Genomic DNA, 20,617 nt, shown 5'->3' on the forward strand with positions numbered 1-20,617 from the left:
ACTGCTGACTACAGCAAAATGCATAATAATGGGAAAAAAACTGATGGACCACTGAATGACGATCACATTGGTGGTGAAAAAAAAACATAGGAGCAATTATAAATTTTTACTACTAGTAGGAAAGAAGAAAAAATAAAAATCATGGTGTATTTGTAACTATAAAGATAATTTCAGGTAACATAAGACTCTCAAAATAGGAATATAGTGCGGAGACAGGTGAGTGGCGACAGTAATCTACAATGTTTAAAAAAAACAATTAGAACAAATATATATAAGATAATATCGTGTTAGACAGGGTGCACAGACCTTAACAGATTTTCGTTCTTTTTGATGACTCATCAGTTTTACGAGTAATTTGACACGACCCGTCACGAATTCCTCTCTTGTGCCGTCTTCTTCATATCAAAATACGTCTTGCAATCTACATCCACAACTATTAGTTGGATATATTCCAGTCTCTTTTTCCCTGGAGTTTTCAGTACCATGGTAGTTACTACCTGATGTCTGAACAAATGTTCTACCATACTGTCCCTCCTTGTTGTCAGTGTTTGCCGTAGGTTTCTCTCTTCGCCGATTCTACGGAGAACCTGCTCATTCCTAATCTTATCAGTCCACCAAATTTTCAGCACCCTTCTATAACAACACATCTCAAACGTTTCGAATCTCTTCTTTCCTGGTGTTCCCACAGCCCATGTTTCACTACCATTCAACGCTGTGCTACAAAATTTATTCCGCAGCTTAAGCCCTAGGTTTGCAACTAGCAGACTCCTCTTAGCCAGGAATGTCCTTTTGCCGATGCTAGTCTGCTTTTCATGTACATCTTGCCCCATCCGTCGTGCGTTACTTTGCTGCCTAGGTAGCGGAATTCCTTAATTTCATCTACTTCGTGATCACCAATGTTGATGTGAAGTTTCTCGCTGTTCCCATTCCTGCTAGTCTTAATAATTTCTTCTTCCGTTTATTCTCCAAACATATTCTGTACCCAACAGACTGTTCATTCTGTTGAAGAGGTCCTGCAATTCTTTTTCACATTCACTGAGGATAGCAAAGTCATCAGTGAATCTTATCATTGACATTTTATCACCCGGAATTTTAATCCTGCTTAAGATTTATTCGCATTTCCCTCCCTTTTATTATGTCTGCCTGTACAACTTTTGCAACTGCCCTTTTTAGCGATATCCATTCCTTGTCAATTGATGTGCCTATTGAGATGTTCATTACAGCAGTATATTCAACCTCAGAGAAAAATGTATATCATCTTTTCTCAGTATTTCAGAATCGCATTGATTCTTTCAGACGATTCTCTAACTTCAGTCTGCTTTTTATCATTACGAAATTATTACCTGAGTCTATTCTACTCCTGGGTACGACTTACAATCTAGTGTCTGAATACGGAATATCTGTCTGACAATGATATAATCCAGTTGAAGTTTTCCTCTGTCTCCGGGCCTTTTCCAAAATATGTCTCATCCTCTTGTGTATTCTTAAACAGGATAGCCGCTGTTATCATTTGAAATTTATTGCAGAACTCAATTAATCCCACTCCTTTCTCATTCCTACTATCAAGCCCATTATTTTCTCACAACGCTACCTTGAATTCTTCCTCTACTACCGCACTTCAATCCCCTACGATTACTGGATTGTTGTCTCCTTTTACATATTGAGTTAACACGTTCGGTATCTTCATTCACTTTCTCTCTCTCTTCATTCTTTACTTGCGACGTCCATCTGTGTCCTGCATTATTGTTGCTGGTACTGGTTTGTTGTCCAATCTATAAACAGCACTCTATCACTAAATTGCACACAGTAAGTTACTCCCGATATACTATTTTTTGCTGCTGTTGATATTACCTTACATTCATCTCGCCAGAAATCCTTATCTTCTTTTCGTTTCACTTAACGATTTCCACTATATCTAGATTGAGCCTTTCCATTTCTATTCTCAGATATTCTAGTTTCCCTGTCACGTTCAAACAGCTTACCATTACGGCAGCTTATCTTTCGAGTGGAGGAACCAATGATAAGGGTGGCAGAAAGTTTCAGCACAAAAAAATGTACTGCCGTGATCATAGGTAGCAGCATGAAGTTTAGAATACGACTTAGAATTACTGCCTGAACTAAGAACACCTAGAAAATCGCTGAATGTAGTGGACAGACTATTTATACAGAATAATAATCAATTTTTTTAAAAAATCGGTATAATAGTGGAGAGCGGTAGAAACGAGGGCAAATTGGTGAAAACGCAGTAGGTGAAAATGAAAATGTTGTGCTCAAGGAACAAAATTACGCAAGATTACAAATGTAAGGGGGACGCTAGCGGACCGTGACACAATACCATAAGAAAAAGCTGTAACCACTTGCCATATTGTGTCACAGAAGAACACTAACAGGTTGCCACATAAATTACGAAATGTTTATGTATTGTCAGTAATATATAAAAAAAGAAATTTTTAGGTGCCTTACAACACAATAAGGGATATTTTAATGCGGCATATTTTGTACAAGTAGGAATAGTTTTCTGTTGTTCTTACTAGGTGGTTTTGGTAATGAATGTTTCATCTTTATTAGCACAAGATAATGGTCTGGTCCTATGTCAGCCCCTCTTATTGTCCTAACATCTGTTATTGCCTTTTTATGTTTTTTCCCTATCAAAACATTGTCTACTTTGTTCCTAGTTAATCCATCCGGTGAGGTCCATGTGGCTTAATGTATGTGTTTATGGGGGAATGATGTACTCGCTATTTTCATGTTTCTAGCTGTGGCGAAGTTCATAAGCCTTATACCATTATCATCTGATTCAGTGTGAAGGCTGAACATGCCTATATATGGTTGCCATTGCTGTTCTTGTCCTATTTTGGCATTTAAGTCTCCCAGCACAATTTTGATGTCATACTGTGATAATATGTAGTACATGTGGTCTAAAGTGCAATAGAATTCGTCTCTTATGTCTTCCTCCTTGTCCTCAGTTGGGGAATGAACACTTATTAATGAGATATTTCTACATTTGCCTTTGATTCTGATGTAGCATATTCCTTCATAGACATTTCCTAGTGTCATCACATTGGCCACTATTTTATTATAAACCACAAATCCTGTCCCAAATATATGGTGACCATGCTTGTTTCCGCTGTACATGATCGTGTAGTTTTTTTCTCTGTACATACCTTGTCCAGGCCATCTTATCTCCTGCAGAGCTGTAATATCCGTCTTGTACTCTGTTAGTTCTTCATCAAGTATCTTTGTTTGTCCTGCAGCGTACAGTGTTTTTACTTTCCATGTACCTATTCGTAGTCCTTCATTCATAAGCTTGGATCGTTTTCCGTTAGATCCATTCCAATGCGAGGCTGGGTGTGAGTGTATAGGAACCCGTCAGTTTTTTACAATGTTTGATGGGTAGACCAACGATTAACCCTCCCACTTTATGCTGGCTTGGGACCGGCCGGAAGGCTAGTTTTCTTCCAGGCGTGGCGAAAGAAAATGAACAGTGGAGAGTAAGGAAAAACAGAGAACTCTGACAATTATACACACTGCCTGACGTCGTAGCGAGTGCGAAAATTAAGAGACTAAGATGGTACGGACACGTGAGGAGGATAGGGGAGAACACGGCAATAAAGGCTGTAATTAATGGAGAAGCTGAAGGAAAGAATGTAATGATTGCACAATGAGTGATGAAGAAACTGAGTTAGGACAACATTGTGGCCATAAAAGTAGGCACTGGTCTTTACACAAGGAGCACTAGCAGAAGATTGTCAGATTATTCAAGTACCTCTGACAAGCAGACGGATGACATCAGCTTACGTCCAGTCAGAGATGACGGGCAGAGTGTCACCAAGAACCGTCGGGAAAAGACTACTGGAATCTCGGCTGAGATCTTGAGTTGGCACACGCCCTTTACCACTGACACCATACAGACAGCACAGACATATACTGTCTACAGACGAAGTTAACTGCGTCACTGAGTGGCATTCTGTGTTCAGCGATGCCCTTCGCTTCTGTTAGAGGCGGTTAGGTCGCGCCGACGCGTCGTGGACGAACTGGAGGAAGCTCACAGGAACTAGCGAGTCTCGAGACCGACACCTATCCAACACCTGGAATCATAGTCTGGGAAGACTTTGGATATGATGAGACTGCTTTGATAATTGTTGGAACGAGATTGAATACTCTCCAGTTGCTGTTGTGCTCTTCAGTCCGAAGACAGGTTTGATGCACATCTCCACGTTGCTCTTTGCTGTGCAAGCCTCTTCATAGCTACTGCAGTCTACGTCTTTCTGAGTCTGTTTACTGTATTCGTCTCCCAGTCTTCCTCTACGAGTTTTACCTCCCCTCCCCCAATCAATCTTACCTCTAATTCTAAACTGGTCACCCCTTGATGTCTCAGAATGTGTCCTGTCAACAGATACCTTCTTTTAGTCAAGTTTGTTGTCTCTCCAATTCAGTACCTCCTCATTAGTTATGCGATCTACCCATCTAACCTACAGCATTCTTCCGTAACACCAAATTACAAAAGCCTCTGTTCTCTTCTTTTCTAATCTTTTTATCGTCCATGTTTCACTTCCATTCACTACATTCCGGATAAGTACATTCACAAAAGGCAAATCTATGGTCGATGTTAACAAACTTGTATTCTTCAGAAAAGCTTTACTTGCCATTGCCACTTAGCCAGTCTACATTTTATACCCTCTCTGTTTCGGCCATCATCAGTTATTCTGCTACCCAAATAGCAAAACACATCTACTACTTTTAGCGTCTTGTTTCCTAATCTAATTCCTTCAGCATCACGTGATTCTATTCGACTGCGTTCTATTACCCTTGTTTTGCTTTTGTTGATGTTCATCTTGATCCTCCTTTCAAGACACTGTCCATTTCGTTCAATTGCACTTCCAAGTTCTTTGCTGTCTGTGACACAATTACAATGTTACCGGCAAACATCAAAGCTTTTATTTCCTCTCTCTGTAAGTTAATTCCTACTCCAATTTTCCTTCGGTTTCCTTTCCTGCTTGCCCACTGTACAGACCGAACAACATTAGCGATAGGCTACAACCCTGTCCACTCCCTTCTCAACCACTGCTTCCCTTTCAAGCCCTTCAACTCTTTATATCTGCCGTCTGGTTTCCGTACAAGTTATAAACAGCCTTTCGCTCCGTGTATTTTATCCCTGCTTCTTTCACAATTTCAGAGACTGCATTCCACTCAACATTGTCAAAAGCTTTCTGTAAGTCTACATACGCTAAGAATGTAAGTTTGCCTTTCCTTAACCTATCTTCTAAGATAAGTAGTAGAGTAAGAATTGCCCCGCTTGCACCTGCATTGCTCTGGAAGCCAAACTGGTCTTCCACAAGGTCGGCTTCTACCAGTTTTCTCATTCCTCTGCAAGGAATTTGTGTTAGTATTTTGCAACCATGACTTATTGAACTGATAGGCTCACTCGGGAATTGGAATTATTACATTCTTCTCTGTGAAGATATTTCGCCTGTCTCATACGTCTTGAACACCACATAGAATAGTTTTGCCATGGCTAAGATTATCAGTAGATCTGACAGAACGCCTCACCAATATGTGGCAAGAATGGTAAACCTTGTTTCCGTAACCTTCACGACCAGAGTACCAAATGACATTCCAGCAGGATGATGCGGGACCCACGCTGCAGTTCACACGCCTTGAGGAACGCATGAATCCTTAACTGGGCTGCCAGGTTCCCTACTTTGTCACTCACTGGGCATGTCTGGGATGCGATGGGAAGACGTCTACTTTCATCAAGAAGTCTTTATGAATGTGTTTCACACATTGGATGAAATTCCAGAATGTGACGTTCGGCGAGTATTTGTGTCCATTCCACAATGAATTCAAGAGTGTATTCGTGCCCGTGGGGGTCACAAGGCTTACAGATATTCATGATCGGGTCGGAATGACAGTTTAAACTTTTAATATCCATGTTGTGATGAACGTATCAACAAAATTTGACCTGTCAACAACATTTGACCCGCCAGGGTAGCCGAGAGCGCTAACGCGCTGCTTCCTGAAATCGGGTAGGCGCGTCGGCCCCGGATCGAATCCGCCCAGTGGATTAACAACGAGATCCGGTATGCTGGCCAGCCTGGATGTGGTTTTTAGGCGGTTTTCCACATCCCGCTAAGTGAATACCGGGTTGGTTCCCACGTTCCGCCTCAGTTACACGACTCACAGACATTTGGGACACGTTCACACTCTTTCATGGGTTACACTTGGCTCAGACAGCTGGGGTACACTACTTATGTCCCAGAGGGTACGGGGTGGCGGCAGGAAGGGCATCTGGCCACCTCTGCAACTAATACTGCCAAATCCGAAATAACAAGGCCGACCCTGCGTGAAGCGGGACAAAGGCCTACAGAAAGAAAGAAAGAATTAAAAAAAATTGATAAATATCGAACTGGTTCCTCGTGGTGAAATGCTTTTCTTTTCCTTCAGTGCATAAGGAGGAACTGAGATAGAAGGCCCTGGCATAATTTACAGCTGTAAAACAGAAAATCGGTAACAGATTCCACAGATGTATAATTTTGGATCTCTGCAGTATTATTGTCGTGGCCTTTACTACTGTATAGAGTAGCTATGTGTTTTTGATCCTTTTCTTCTATGAGGGGCTGTTAGGAAACCCGCTGTTTGAATAGGCAGAGTATTATCAAACTTAATTGTTAGTTGGTGTACCAAAGTCAGTCAGAAAGTAATGCCTCCTGTTTGCAATTGTCAAGAATTTCTAACGCATTTACATAACTTGAAAGCTACAATGTTGACGATTAATGTAATTTCTGTTCATTTCCTCAGTTCTGGTCAATCATTTAAAAAGGGCATATATTCCAGTTAGGTAAAATATATGGCCCTACTTCTGAAGCCATTCTTGGTAAGCGAGGTGCACAAACTTTTGTGTATCCCAGATGTTGAATAATCGTCATCACACTGCCTTTACCCACAGAGGTAATGCGACACAAATTATCAGCAGTCACCGGAGGACACTAAGAATGATGTCATCGACTTCCTGAACGTTCTGTGGAGGGACTGCAGTCATCGGTCTGCCACGCCGCGTTTACTCAACTAAAGGTATTCGCCTTTCAGTTTCCTTACAGCGGCGAACCCATCGTCTAACAGTGCTGATATCAATTGCTGCATCGCCGTACACATTTTTCAGTCTTTCTTGAATGCGAATGGGCGTTTCATCTTCTGCATTCAAGAATTCTGTCACAGAACGCCGTCTAATACGAACATCGATGTCGGACATTTTGCAGGCGACTCTAGTACTGCCATCTGTTGGCGCAGAAAGTTGCTGCAGCGGATTGAAGATGAAGCGTTGGGAAGAGCACCAGATTCAAATTTTTCACTTAATATACTGTATTCAGACCACCGCTAGTGGTATCGCGGTAGCGTTCTCTCTTCCCGAGCACGGGGTCCTGGGTTCGATTCCCCGGGGGATTTTCCCCATTACGGTCGGAGGAAGGTAACGGGTAACAGCCTCCATTAGGACCTTGCCTAGTACGGCGGTGCGTGTCTCCCGCATCGTTCCCCTACGCTCTGTCGAGAAGCCTGGGACTTCATTTCCATTTGCATGCTGTATTTAAGGTGAAAAAAATACGTTACTTCTTGATTTGCCTTCGTAATAGCAGGAGCCGTTCGGATGTCATTCTTACGGAATTAGCCACAGCAATGTAGGAGAATTGTGGGTTGGTTTTCAGCTGTGAAACTTTTTGGAAGACTGAAGTTTATGTACCGTACCGTTGGATTTAGCTATTATCACTCTTACTGTCAGAGCTGTTTAGACAAGACTCACTACCCACCTAATAGCTTCTAGTAATCAACCTCTGTCCTACTTTGCCAGGTCCCTGAAAGGTCTCCTGCACGTCTTTCTGTAGCAGTAAATGGCAAAGTTCCACATCGTAAACTTACTGTGACAAATTATTGTAACATGTCAGGGAGTTACATTCTACGTACAACCGGCTTTAGAGACAAAAACTCATTCTTCGCAACCCCATTTCACTCAAGAATTCCACTCTAGCATGATGCGCATCTGTGAAATCAGGGAGGTAGGAGTAAGCAACAGACAGTTAAAAGCTGTGGGATAGGTCGTCAGTCGTTTCATAGGTAGCTTAATAGAAAATAGCCATTGCTGACGAAAGAGAATGGTCCGAATTCGAGACTAGGTCTAGTATACAGGTTTAACTAAACCTCACACTCAGCAGCAGTGTAAAACGTTCATTTTGATTCTCAGCTGTTTGCTCAGTTGTTATTCTAACGTGTTAAGCAACAAGTCTCACAGTAGAAGCTACGAGTCCTCGTACTTCGCCTGATTTCTAACTATTCTGTTACCGCAAATATTGCTCTCTTGCCTCTTGAGCCAGAAATACAATAATTACACAGTACCTACGTCAGTTTACTGCAGTAAGTATTGCACTGTATGTGAAGGAACATTTTACTTTAAATGGTTTATCCGGATGAGTTAATAAGAAGTACGTTTGTCAGGCGTATGTACGCACACGCCTTCTCCGCGGAGACATTTCTTAATGAAGAAGTAGTGTTCGAAATGAAGAGCGACGGTATATTGAGGTTTAGTTTACTACTGATTTCACAAGTCAGTCATAATTTTTTCTTCTTTTGCTTTTTTTCAACACTGAAAAACTAGACACAGGCCCACGTGTATAATGTGGCACGTTGGTCCCCTCTGTTGCAGCCAGCTACATCACGCCCTGCTCGCGGAACGACCCCGATGTGAGCGGCTGCGCCCTCAAGTCCGGTCGCGCCGCCATGAAGGACTTCATTAACGGTGAGTGGCCGACGAATCTGCACCCTCTCTGCTGCTAACCTAAGTCGTATTGTGTGGGGAAAGTGAAAGGAACTGTTGCACTGGTGCTGGGAAACTGACTGAAATCCTTTGGTATATCTGTGTTCCTGTGTACGCTACATACAGGAGCAAGCAGATGGAGCAATCAACGAGGTTTATCCAGAAAATGAAGCTACAGTTTTAATAAAAATGAAAGATTTTTTCAGTATTTCCGACACAGCTGTCTCCTCCTCGGCCTGTACGATGTGACATAAATACGAGACCGCAGCCATAGTACTATGGTGTCAGAAAAAACAGTTTGAAAGTGCTGAGCCGTGCCTGTAAGAGGCGAGGATTCTCTGGATTCCGTCGTGACACGGAAGAAATATGGGCAGTTCACCAGTTACCTGAGGATAAGCGCCAAAAATCGAATGACGTCATACACGCTCCTGATCAAAGCAATAAATTCAAACTGCGAACCCGTGCCTTTGACAGTCAGTGCTCTTGCCGACTGGATCATCCGTGCAGGCGCCCACCACCGACTCAGAACTCCTCCTTGTTCCGTGTTTGAAGGCGTGGAGTGGAGGTAGTGGGGAAAATGAAGTTTTGATTCGGACCTTGAGATGTGTACGGATGGCTCAATCGGAAGAACACTACAGCTAAAGGCAGTTGTTCCGGTTCCACTTCCAGCCCAGCACACGGTTTAAATTTGGCAGTTATGTTCAAAGAGTAGCTATCATTATAGATCTTGTAGTTGTAGCAGTCACATTCAGTGAATCAGGCATGCCGAAAAATGGGTCACACAATCTCCCACAAGTTTCTTGTTTTGTAACTAGTAAAACTTCAGTGTTATATCGCTAACAAAGTTCTCAAAGTGCTACAAAGCCAGTTCCGTGTGTTTTATATAAGTCACACTGCATTTGCCTATGTGCCATGTTTTCAGACGTACGGTCTACTCATCATATGTGTGTGAAAAATCTACAGTGGGAGCAGTTAACGTGACAGAAAAGAAGTAATGATGTGCTAATATATTGTTATTTATAATTTTCACCTTTCACCATCATGTAATACGTTGTGTAGTATTAATGACAACCAATTGTTTGGTGCATTATGGTGTACAATCGTATTAACTCTGCACAGTATCTGTAATTTTTGAAAAATATGTTATTGCGCTACTTGGAGGACGCTCCTTTGGTATCATTTTCTGAATGTTCTATCCATCAATACCCGTTGGCGTTCTGTGTGATCGGTGTTAAAGTGCTTAAACGAAACCTAACCTGTGTTCTGCTCAGTCAGGACTGTGTTGTCGCACGGCCACCAGTTATGATGATTCTTTCTCCACTAGACGATCTTCATGAGCCAGGTTAGCATTAGCTAATATCAATATTGGTGACCAACAAGTAGAAGAAGGTAAGGGATAGTGCTATACTGGAAGCAAAAAACACATTACAGACGGAGCAGGAGCAGACTAGTAGAGGCGAAGAAGCCGTACCTCGCCAAAAGATGTCTCCCACTAACAAATATTGGGCTTAATTTGAACAAGATATTTATGAGAATCCACGTGCGTGGCTCATCATTGTATGGCCGTGAATCATGGACAGTGGGAAAACCGGAAAAATAAGAAAATCGAAGCATCTGAGATGCGATGCAATTCAAGCGAGAAGACAAGAAACGAGGAGCTTCTCCAGAGAACTGGCGATAAGTGTGGGAAACACCGACCAGAAGAAGGGAGGGGATGACACGACTTGTGTTAAGGTATCAGCGAATAATTTTCATGGTATTAGAGGAAACTCTAGAAGGTAAAAACTGCGGGAGAAGTCAGAGGAACCTTGAGAGGCTGCATTAAATCAGCACCCTCGTTCTGGCTGTAGACGGGATTACCAGGTCCGACAGACGGCCCTGTAATCCATTAGCCAATGGCGTCATGTGCATGCGCTGTGGAGGGGTGCGGGTTAGCTCAGCGCACTCCCGGCCATTGTCGGTTTGGCAGACCTAGTGTCGCTGCCATCCTGTCAAATAGCTTCTCAGTAGTCATCATGAGATTGAGTGCGTTACGTCCCAGTCTTCATACAGAAGAAAAGCCCTGGCAGTATCGAGAATCGAACCTGAGTCCTCTTCTTGGCAAGTTAGCCATACTGTGCACTCAGCTAGGTAGGTTCAAACGTGTTTGAGCACTATGGGACTTAACATCTGTGGTCATCAGTCCCCTAGAACTTAGAACTACTTCAACCTAACTAACCAAAGGACATCACACACATCCATGCCCGAGGCAGGATTCGAACCTGCGACCGTAGCGGACACGTGGCTGCCGACTGAAGCGCCTGGAACCGCACGGCCACACTAGCCGGCTGCTGGGTAGGAGAGCAGTCACAAGACTGATGACTCGAAACAATTAAGTTCCTGAATTTGTCTTTGGAGACATCCTTCCTCTACACGTAAACATGAAGACGTTAGTGGCTTTTGTTGAGCATCTCCCGTTGCCAGTTAAAGCACAAGTACTTTTGCATCATGACCCACGGGAAATACAGGCTCTGCAACGGGTTTGTGATGTCAAAAAAATGCTGCAAATGGCACTGAGCACTATGCGACTTAACTTCTGATGTCATCAGTCCCCTAGAACGTAGAACTAATGAAACCTAACTAACCTAAGGACATCACACACATCCATGGCCGAGGCAGGTTTCGAACCTGCGACCGTAGCGGTCACGCTGTTCCAGACTGAAGCACCTAGAACCGCACGGCCACACCGGCCGGCGCTTGTGACGTCACAGTAGCTGCCTGGGGGCCAACGAGATATACGGGTCCCGTGGAGGGCGTCACAGCACGCGACATAAGAGAACTTACGAGTTGCAGCGACCGTCTCCAGCAGTGAACGAGTTACTATTTCACACTAATTTAGTACTTCGTAGCTGCGCCTTTAAATACAGTCACATTCTCGATACTACATTATCAATTAAAGAGGTTAGTGTACTTTTTCATCCATACACACTGATTTACTGTCTGGCCGCGGACATAGCCGCGCGTTCACGATGTATGTCAGGCAAGGCAAGAGTGTGACGTCACAAGGTTGTTGTGGGACCCGTACTTCTCGTAGGCCAGTAGTTGCCTCTCGTGGCATACATCACAAACGCTGGGCTACGTCTGCGGCCGGGCAGGAAATCAGTAACTCAGACGGAACATACCCACTAAAGTTCCTAATGCGGTCATAAATTATCAAGAGAGTGGGTATATTTAATCACACAGCTACGAAGTACCGGGTGATCAAAAAGTCAGTATAAATTTGAAAACGTAATAAACCACGGAATAATGTAGATAGAGAGGTAAAAATTGACACACATGCTTGGAATGACATGGGGTTTTATTAGAACCAAAGAAAAACACCCCATATTGCTAGACGCGTGAAAGATCTCTTGCGCACGTCGTTTGGTGATGATCGTGTGCTCAGCCGCCACTTTCGTCATGCTTGGCCTCCCAGGTCCCCAGACCTCAGCCCGTGCGATTATTGGCTTTGGCGTTACCTGAAGTCGCAAGTGTATCGTGATCGACCGACATCTCTACGGATGCTGAAACAACATCCGACGCCAATGCCTCACCATAGCTCCGGACGTGCTTTACAGTGCTGTTTACAACATTATTCCTCGACTACAGCTATTGTTGAGGAATGACGCTGGACATATTGAGCATTTCCTGTAAAGAACATCATCTTTGCTTTGTCTTACTTTGTTATGCTAATTATTGCTATTCTGATCAGATGAAGCGCCATCTGTCGGACATTTTTTGAACGTTTCTATTTTTTTGGTTCCAATAAAACCCCTTGTCATTCCAAGCGTGTGTGTCAATTTGTACCTCTCTACTTACATTATTCCGTGATTTATTAGCCGGCCGGAGTGGCCGAGCGGTTAAAGGCGCTACATTCTGGAACCGCACGACCGCTACGGTCGCAGGTTCGAATCCTGCCTCGGGCATGGATGTGTGTGCTGTCCTTAGGTTAGTTAGGTTTAAGTAGTTCTAAGTTCTAGGGGACTTATGACCACAGCAGTTGAGTCCCATAGTGCTCAGAGCCATTTTCGTGATTTATTCAGTTTTCAAATTTATATTGGCTTTTTGATCACCCGGTACATAATGAACTGGTCTAAAATAGTAACTCGCCCGCGCCGGAGACGACTGCTGCAACTCGTACCAGTAGTGTCACGTGCTGTGACGCACGCCACAGGACCCTGTATCTCGTTGACACCGAGGCAACTAGTGTGGCGTACGCACTGCAGAGGGAGCGGAAGAGGGCCGACCAGGCTGTGGAGGCATTCCTCAGCCCCGTATCGAGTTTCGGCTGTGCCGGTGCGGCTGTGGCGTCTGTGTGGCGGCGACGTCTGGACGGGGGGCGCGACGCGTCGGCGCGCCGTTGCGCACTGCGGAGGGCGGCGCTGGCCGGCCCAGCTGGCTCTGGCTGCTGTTGCTCATCTGGCAGCGGCCGCAAAAAGTCGACGGCCATCTAGCTGCACCAGCGTCCGAGAGTGAAGAACGCTCCGGAAAACAGCAGACTGGGAATGGAAGACACGAGCAGTTATTGTAAACTACAAACAAAGTATAGTAAAATCTTCAAATGGTTCAAATGGCTCTGAGCACTATGGGACTTAACATCTATGGTCATCAGTCCCCTAGAACTTAGAACTACTTAAACCTAACTAACCTAAGGACGTCACACAACACCCAGTCATCACGAGGCAGAGAAAATCCCTGACCCCGCCGGGAATCGAACCCGGGAACCCGGGCGTGGGAAGCGAGAACGCTACCGCACGACCACGAGCTGTGGACAGTAAAATCTTCACCATACATATTGCCTAGGAATCATCAGACTAAGATAACATAGATTAGACAGTGGCTAAGATAACATAGATTAGACAGTGGAAACTCCAGGATGGAATATCTACAATATAAGGAAAGGGATAGATTGCTATTCACTGTATAGATGATGCACTGAGTTGTAAGCAGGCTCAACAAAAAGACTGTTACACTTTTAGCTTTCAGCCAAAGCCTTCTTCAGAAAAGGAAACACACACACACACACACACACACACACACACACACACACTTTCATTTACTCATGCAGGCATGCCTCATGTCGCCACCTCCAGCAATTGTGGTTGCAGCTGCTGGAGATGGTGGTCATGTCTACGTAAGATGTGCTTCTCTCTCTCTCTCTCTCTCTCTCTCTCTCTCTCTCTCTCTCTCTCTCTGTGTGTGTGTGTGTGTGTGTGTGTGTGTGTGTGTGTGTGTGTGTGTGTGTGTGTGTGTGTTTTTCCTTTTTTGAAGAAATCCCTAGCCTAAAGCTAAATTTGTAACAGTCTTTAGTTATGCCCAGGCAACGGTCTTCCCGCAGTGGATACACCGGTTCCCGTGAGATCACCGAAGTTAAGCGCTGTCGGGCGTGGTCGGCACTTGGATGGGTGACCATCCAGCCGCCATGCGCTGTTGCCGTTTTTCGGGGTGCACTCAGCCTCGTGATGCCAATTGAGGAGCTACTCGACCGAATAGTAGCGGCTTCGGTCAAAGAAAACCATCATAGCGACCGGGAGAGCAGTATACTGACCACACGCCCCTCCTTTTCGCATCCTCAACTGAGGATGATACGGATGTCGGATGGTCCCGATGGGCCACTTGTGGCCTGAAGACGGACTGGATGGATGGATGTCTTGTTATGCCGGTCTGCTACTGAATGTGTCATCTGTACTGTGAGTTGCACTCTATCCTTTTGCTTATATTATTGATGTAACATAGATGAAGATAATTGTAGAAATGTATGGACAGTTATTGTTCCCTTGCTTAGTATGCAAATAGAACAATGTAGAAAATCACTAATTTTGGCACAAAGTACTCTTTACTATGGCTGTACTGCAGCTTGTGTAGTATTTACGTGTAAAGTGGGCCAACCTGATATATGGATAAAGGGCAATATTTGCCACAGCAGTAGGGTCAGTCTCAACCTGGGTTCTATGTAATGTATCCCCTTTCCACATTCAATCCTCTCTCAACCAATCTCACTGAGGCCTTCACAAACCATAGTTATCCTCCCAACCTTGTACAAAAACAAATCTCCTGTGCTTTATCTTTCCAGTCCCCGACAACCTCCCAATGTCTCACCGTCAGGCCACAGAGGAGCATTCGCCTCGTAAATAAGTACCACCTAGGACTGGAGCAACTGAATTATGTTCTCTGCCAGGGTCTCGACTACCTCTCGTTGTGCCCTGAAATGAGAAATGTCCTACCCACTATCCTTCCCGTCCTTCCCAAAGTGTGGCCGTGTGGTTCTCGGCGCTTCAGTTTGGAACCGCATGACCGCTACGGTCGCAGGTTCGAATCCTAACTCGGGCATGGATGTGTGTGTGTTGTCCTTAGGTTAGTGAGGTTTAAGTAGTTCTAAGTTCTAGGGGACTGATGAACTCAGATGTTAAGTCCCATAGTGCTCAGAGCCATTTGAACCCTCCCATAGTGCTATTCTGCCATCCACCGAACCTACACAATATACTTTCCTTATATTGTAGATATTCCAACCTGGAGTTTCCACTGTCTAATCTATGTTATCTTAGTCTCATGATTCCTATGCAATCTGTATGGCGAAGATTTTATTGTATGGTAAGACAGCACAGTAACCGCGACGTTTCGGGAAGGCTGTTCTCTCTAATTGCACCTTCTCACAAAAAGCGGTTTTGTTTAATTTTTTTCCTTTATTGTTATTTCATACCTCTCCCACCATATGGGGCTTTACCTTGTATTGGTGTAGGCGGCGGGCATTTAAATCCCTCAACGGTCGCTCGACAATAGTTAAATAGCGGCACCACCGGTTGTTTACGTAGCTGGAAACCCGCACCCGCTGTCAGCCGCTGCCTTATACGATGCAGACTGCTGCTTCTCCCGTCTCATTGCTTCATAGGCGGTTGCCGAGTCGTTCTGAGGGCGACACCGTTACCTCGATTAACAGACGGCTTCGTTACAGGATCATTTAGTAATCGCGAAAGCGTTACGGAGATAATAGATAAACTCCAGTGGAAGACTCTGCAAGAGAGACGCTCAGTAGCTCTGTACGGGCTTTTGTTGAAGTTTCGAGTACATACCTTCACCGAGGAGTCAAGCAGTATGTCCCTCCTACGTATATCTCGCGAAGAGACCATGAAGATAAAATCAGAGAGATTAGAGCCCACACAGAGGCATACCGACGATATTTCTTTCCACGAACAATACGAGACTGGAATAGAAGGGAGAACCGATAGAGGTACTCATAGTAACCTCCGCCATACACCGTCAGGTGGCTTGCGGAGTATGGATGTAGATGTAGAAGATTCGTGGCAACTCGTACCTCGAATGCCTTTTCGATAAGACTGTCCCGAAAACCATAAACTGGACAGGCGACAAACGTTTTTGTCGATATCAAACATGTCCTTTTGCGTTAAACCATGTTCGGCCAGTACAGATTCATTTTCCTACCAGCTCAGATGTCTAAAAGTGCAACGCAAGGTGGTCAACGTTGCGTTCGGCCGATGTAAGATTTTTCACCTTCACAAGGAATGTAATAGACCCAAGGTATACGAACTCAGAGGTGATTTTTCACGCTACACAACAAAAAGATAACTTCGTACTTTCGGATTTTCATAGAAAATATAAATAAATCAATGACGTTTTACAAGAACTGTCAGTTAGCGAGGATAAGAGGACATTCTCTTAGCGTGCAGACTTAGAGCCGAAATTAAAAAGCAAAACTGTTTTGTTCGTTTGAACACGGGGATCATATGACGCATACATACAGAACGCGATCTGACGTTGCAACACAATATGTGGGCGGTCTGGTACAAGATTTCGGGCTCTAACTACATATTAGAAACTAGGAAGGTGATGTAATTTTTCCTGGAAATACCCGTGGTACCTCTAGTCTGACTGCTGACATTCAGTGCTTTTACATGAATCAATTGAATCATTTGAGAAGCAACACTGTATCTAATTAGACTTGCCATAAAATTTTTATTCGAATTCTCCGAATATAAACAACTCTGTTTCCTACAAATACAGTTCCACTGCGTAAAAATCTTTTTTTGCGATATTTTTTTTCACGCAAGATTTTAAAGCTTACTGCCTCATTACATTAACAGATCTTTCTTGTGACATGCATTCCTTTAAAATTACAATAATTTTCTTGCAAAAAAGCTCTGGAACGCAGAGATCTCTCTTTTGTCTAAAAACTGATATGTTTATACATATTATCAAAGATAAAACCTTGAAGTAAGTTAATTGTGATACAGATCTGACTGATATGAATGGTTACACTGGAGCTAGAAACTAAGTTTCCTAAATAACAGGTCGTTGAAAAGTAATACCTCCGAAATTTGTATGTGAAATCTCTTAAAGGTCTTTAAATAAAACAAACGTTATTAGCATTCTAGATCTTTATCATTCATGTCTACATGTTTACTTCTCAACCTAGTCACCCTGGCGACAAACATATTTCTCCGACCGAGAGACCAGTTTGTTGATACCGTAACTGTAGAATGTTTGACTTTGTTGGCGGAGCCACATCATCATCTTTGCTTGCACCGCTTATTACTATGAAGGTGAAGTCCTCGAAGGTGTTCATTAAGTTTTAGAAACAGATGAAAATCGGATTTTATGGAACATGATCGATGATAGTGAAACCAAGACGTTGCATTGTTACAGATGTCGCAGCACTCGTTTGTGGTCTGGCATTGTCATGCTAAAAGAGACGGTGCTCCATGTGTGAACGAACTCTTCCAATTCGAAACTTGTTACGGCAAGCTGTTTCTCACTCACCGACATAGTTACGTTACGAACCGACATAGTTGCGTTACACACAGAAATGTTACACGCTACAAGTTGCAGCCGTCTAGCGGCAGAGGTCTGCAAATATGCAGACATGAAGAATAAAGATGTAGAAAGTTTATAACGTTTGCTGCATTTAAAAAGCTTTAAGGATTTTTACATAAAAAATGCTCTCGTACATTATCTTGCCTCTAGACCGACACTGAGTTCCCCCTGTTTCACGTCAGACTATGCATATGAATGCGTATGAAGTTCAGCGCAGTGTGTGAGCATTGTAGTTTCCTGACAGAATTAATCTCCAAAGAAAACTGAACGCTTTCACACTGGACAATAGAAGATATGTATCACTTCCAGCCGGCCGGTGTGGCCGTGCGGTTCTAGGCGCTTCAGTCTGGAACCGCGTGACCGCTACGGTCGCAGGTTCGAATCCTGCCTCGGGCATGGATGTGTGTGATATCCTTAGGTTAGTTAGGTTTAATTAGTTCTAAGTTCTAGACGACTGATGACCTCAGAAGCGCTCAGAGCCATTTGAACCATTTGTATCACTTCCACTGTTAGCACTGTTTCAATGCTACTGATGAGACAGATTTCACTGTTTGTGAATGTAGTACGTTACTGGAACGGTACAACGACAGAGAGCAAAATGAAAAGATTTTAAATAATTAATTCGTTATTGCGCCGTTAGTTGTCTATTAAACGCGCTCAGCATGCGGTCAGCGAATGGTGCGTGCGTCCGACTGGACTATGGAGGCCAGGAAAGAGGGACAGAGGGCGATTTTTGAGTGCGGAAGGAGTCTCAGGAACTGAAATTCATGACCCGATGTTTGCTGTGTGTGGCCAACAATGTATGTCACATGCGCCTGTGTTTGCTTGGAGTACACGATTTCGAGAAGGCTGCGTGTCACTGAAAGACAGCAGTCGGTTAGGACAGGCTCATCGTGTGATAACATCCACTGTCATTGCTGCGGTGGATACTGCTGTCAGAAATGACCGATGGCGGAAGCTGGAAGACATCCGGCTCACAGTGGGCATCAGTCATAGTACCGCACACGCCATCACGGTAGAACATCCGAATATCTGGAAAATGTGTGCGCAGTGGGTTTCCCATAATCTGACGCAGGAATAGAAGCTGAACAGAATTTCGACATCACTGCAGCGCCTGGAACGGTATCACGAAAAAGAACATCGTTTCCTGTCCTGTACTGTCGCGGGAGATGAAACACGATGTCATGGTTTTGAAAGGGAGAGAAAGCATCACAGCCAACAATGGTAGCATATGGATTCACCCCCCCCCCCCCTTGAATAATAATCCTAAGCCGTGGATGCCAGGTACGGAAAAGTTGTGATGACCTTTCTGGAAAAGTGCGCCACAACTAATGCACTGTGCGGCGTGGACACTTTGCAAAAATTGAAGAGCGCCAACGAGTCCCAGCCCCCAGAAATGTTGACGGATAGCGTCTTTGCGTTGCAGCATGACGCCCGCCCACATATTGCCAAGGTTGTTCCGACTACGCTGCAGAAGATTCGGGTTGACACCCTTATTCATGCTCCATACCGTCCAGCTCTTTCCCCATTCGACTTCCATATTCTTGGAGCCTTGAAGAAAGACATTCGTGCCCGTCGATTTGCTTCGGACGAAAATATGTACGCCAGGATACAATCATGGTTTCGTAGACAGCCGCAAACATTTTTCTACGAAGCCACTGACCATCTTGCCTCACACTTATTTTTTTCAAACGTTTACAAAGTCAAGCATATACATTATAATTAGCAACTGCTAAATATGTATGAGAATTTGTCATACAACCTAATCTCTTTGTCCCCCTCTTATTGTCCATGTCCTCTTTCCACCCCCCTCTCTTTGTCCATTTTCTCATCCTCCTCCTCTTCCTCCTCACACGGTAACAAAATGTACATAGGCGGAGCAGACGCGAATGCGGGAATCACCCTAGCGAAAATATGGGTTGCAAATGGGGGAATCCATTGACAATGAAGAGATGTGAACCAATATCTCGAAAACGGGGAAGCTGATCGAATGTTCACGTGCTACTGTCGTGATCATCCACGGGAAGACGTAGGAGGACATTGAAACTAATAATAGGCGCTAAATGGTTGGACGTGCACAACTCTTCACAGAACGTGGGGTTCGAAGGCTTGTCTACTCTTTAAAATAGGATAGATTGTGATCTGTGGCATCTCTGCCACAAGAGCACAATGCTGGTGCACGCGCAAGTGTTTCGGAGAACACCGTTCATTGTATGTTCTTGAACGTGGAACTCCACAGCAGACCGCCCTTGTATGTTCACTTGTTGACTCAACAACATCGTCAATTACGATTCCAGTGGGCACGAGACCATCGGGGTTCGACGCTCGATCAATGGAAACGTGTCGGCTCTTCAGGTGAATCACACTTTTGGTCCACTACGTCGACGGTCGTCTCCAGAAACGCCGTGATAGAGGTGAACGGCGGCTCTCGAGACGTGCAGCGCGCCACGGACGCAGGCTGGTGGGAGCAGTGTTATACTATGGGAGGCGTTCTGCTGCGCTTGCATGAGACCTGTGCTAGTAATCGAAGACACACTGACAGATCCGAACCACCTGTATCTCTTCATGTTTGACGTCTTCCCCTACGGCGATGTCATCTTTCAGCAGTATGATTATCCGTATCTCGTAGCCAGAACCGTGCTACAGTGATTTCAGGAGCCTTATGGTAATCTCACGTTAGTGTCTCGGAATCTATCTGGGTCGCTATCGGTCGCCATCACCGCGTGTACAAATCAGCGGCCCGTTATTTACGCGAATTACATGATCTATGCTTAGACATCCTATGCCATATATCTCCATAAACCTATCAACAAACTGTCGGATCCGTGATTCGCAGAATCAGTTATGTATTTCGTCCCAAAAACGGACAAAGAAGCTATTAATCAGGCGGTCATAATGTTTTGACTCGTCAGTGTGTGTGCGTGTGCGTGTGTGTAAATGTCTTGCTATTGTAGTTTAAACTATAGA

General features: G+C 44.3%; 1 protein-coding gene and 1 pseudogene across 1 annotated transcript in view; both read left to right on the forward strand.

The window, feature by feature from the left end:
- Positions 1-20,617, forward strand: part of LOC126161828 (protein takeout-like) — a 179,335-nt gene that overhangs the window by 42,196 nt on the left and 116,522 nt on the right. The window contains exon 2 of the mRNA XM_049917930.1: positions 8,693-8,785. Within this exon, the coding sequence (XP_049773887.1) occupies positions 8,693-8,785 (93 nt within the window). The remainder of the gene's footprint in view (positions 1-8,692; positions 8,786-20,617) is intronic.
- On the forward strand, positions 14,141-14,257 carry LOC126163812 (5S ribosomal RNA; annotated as a pseudogene).

The sequence above is a fragment of the Schistocerca cancellata genome, chromosome 2 (genome assembly GCF_023864275.1).
Source record: "Schistocerca cancellata isolate TAMUIC-IGC-003103 chromosome 2, iqSchCanc2.1, whole genome shotgun sequence".
Classification (NCBI taxonomy): domain Eukaryota; kingdom Metazoa; phylum Arthropoda; class Insecta; order Orthoptera; family Acrididae; genus Schistocerca; species Schistocerca cancellata.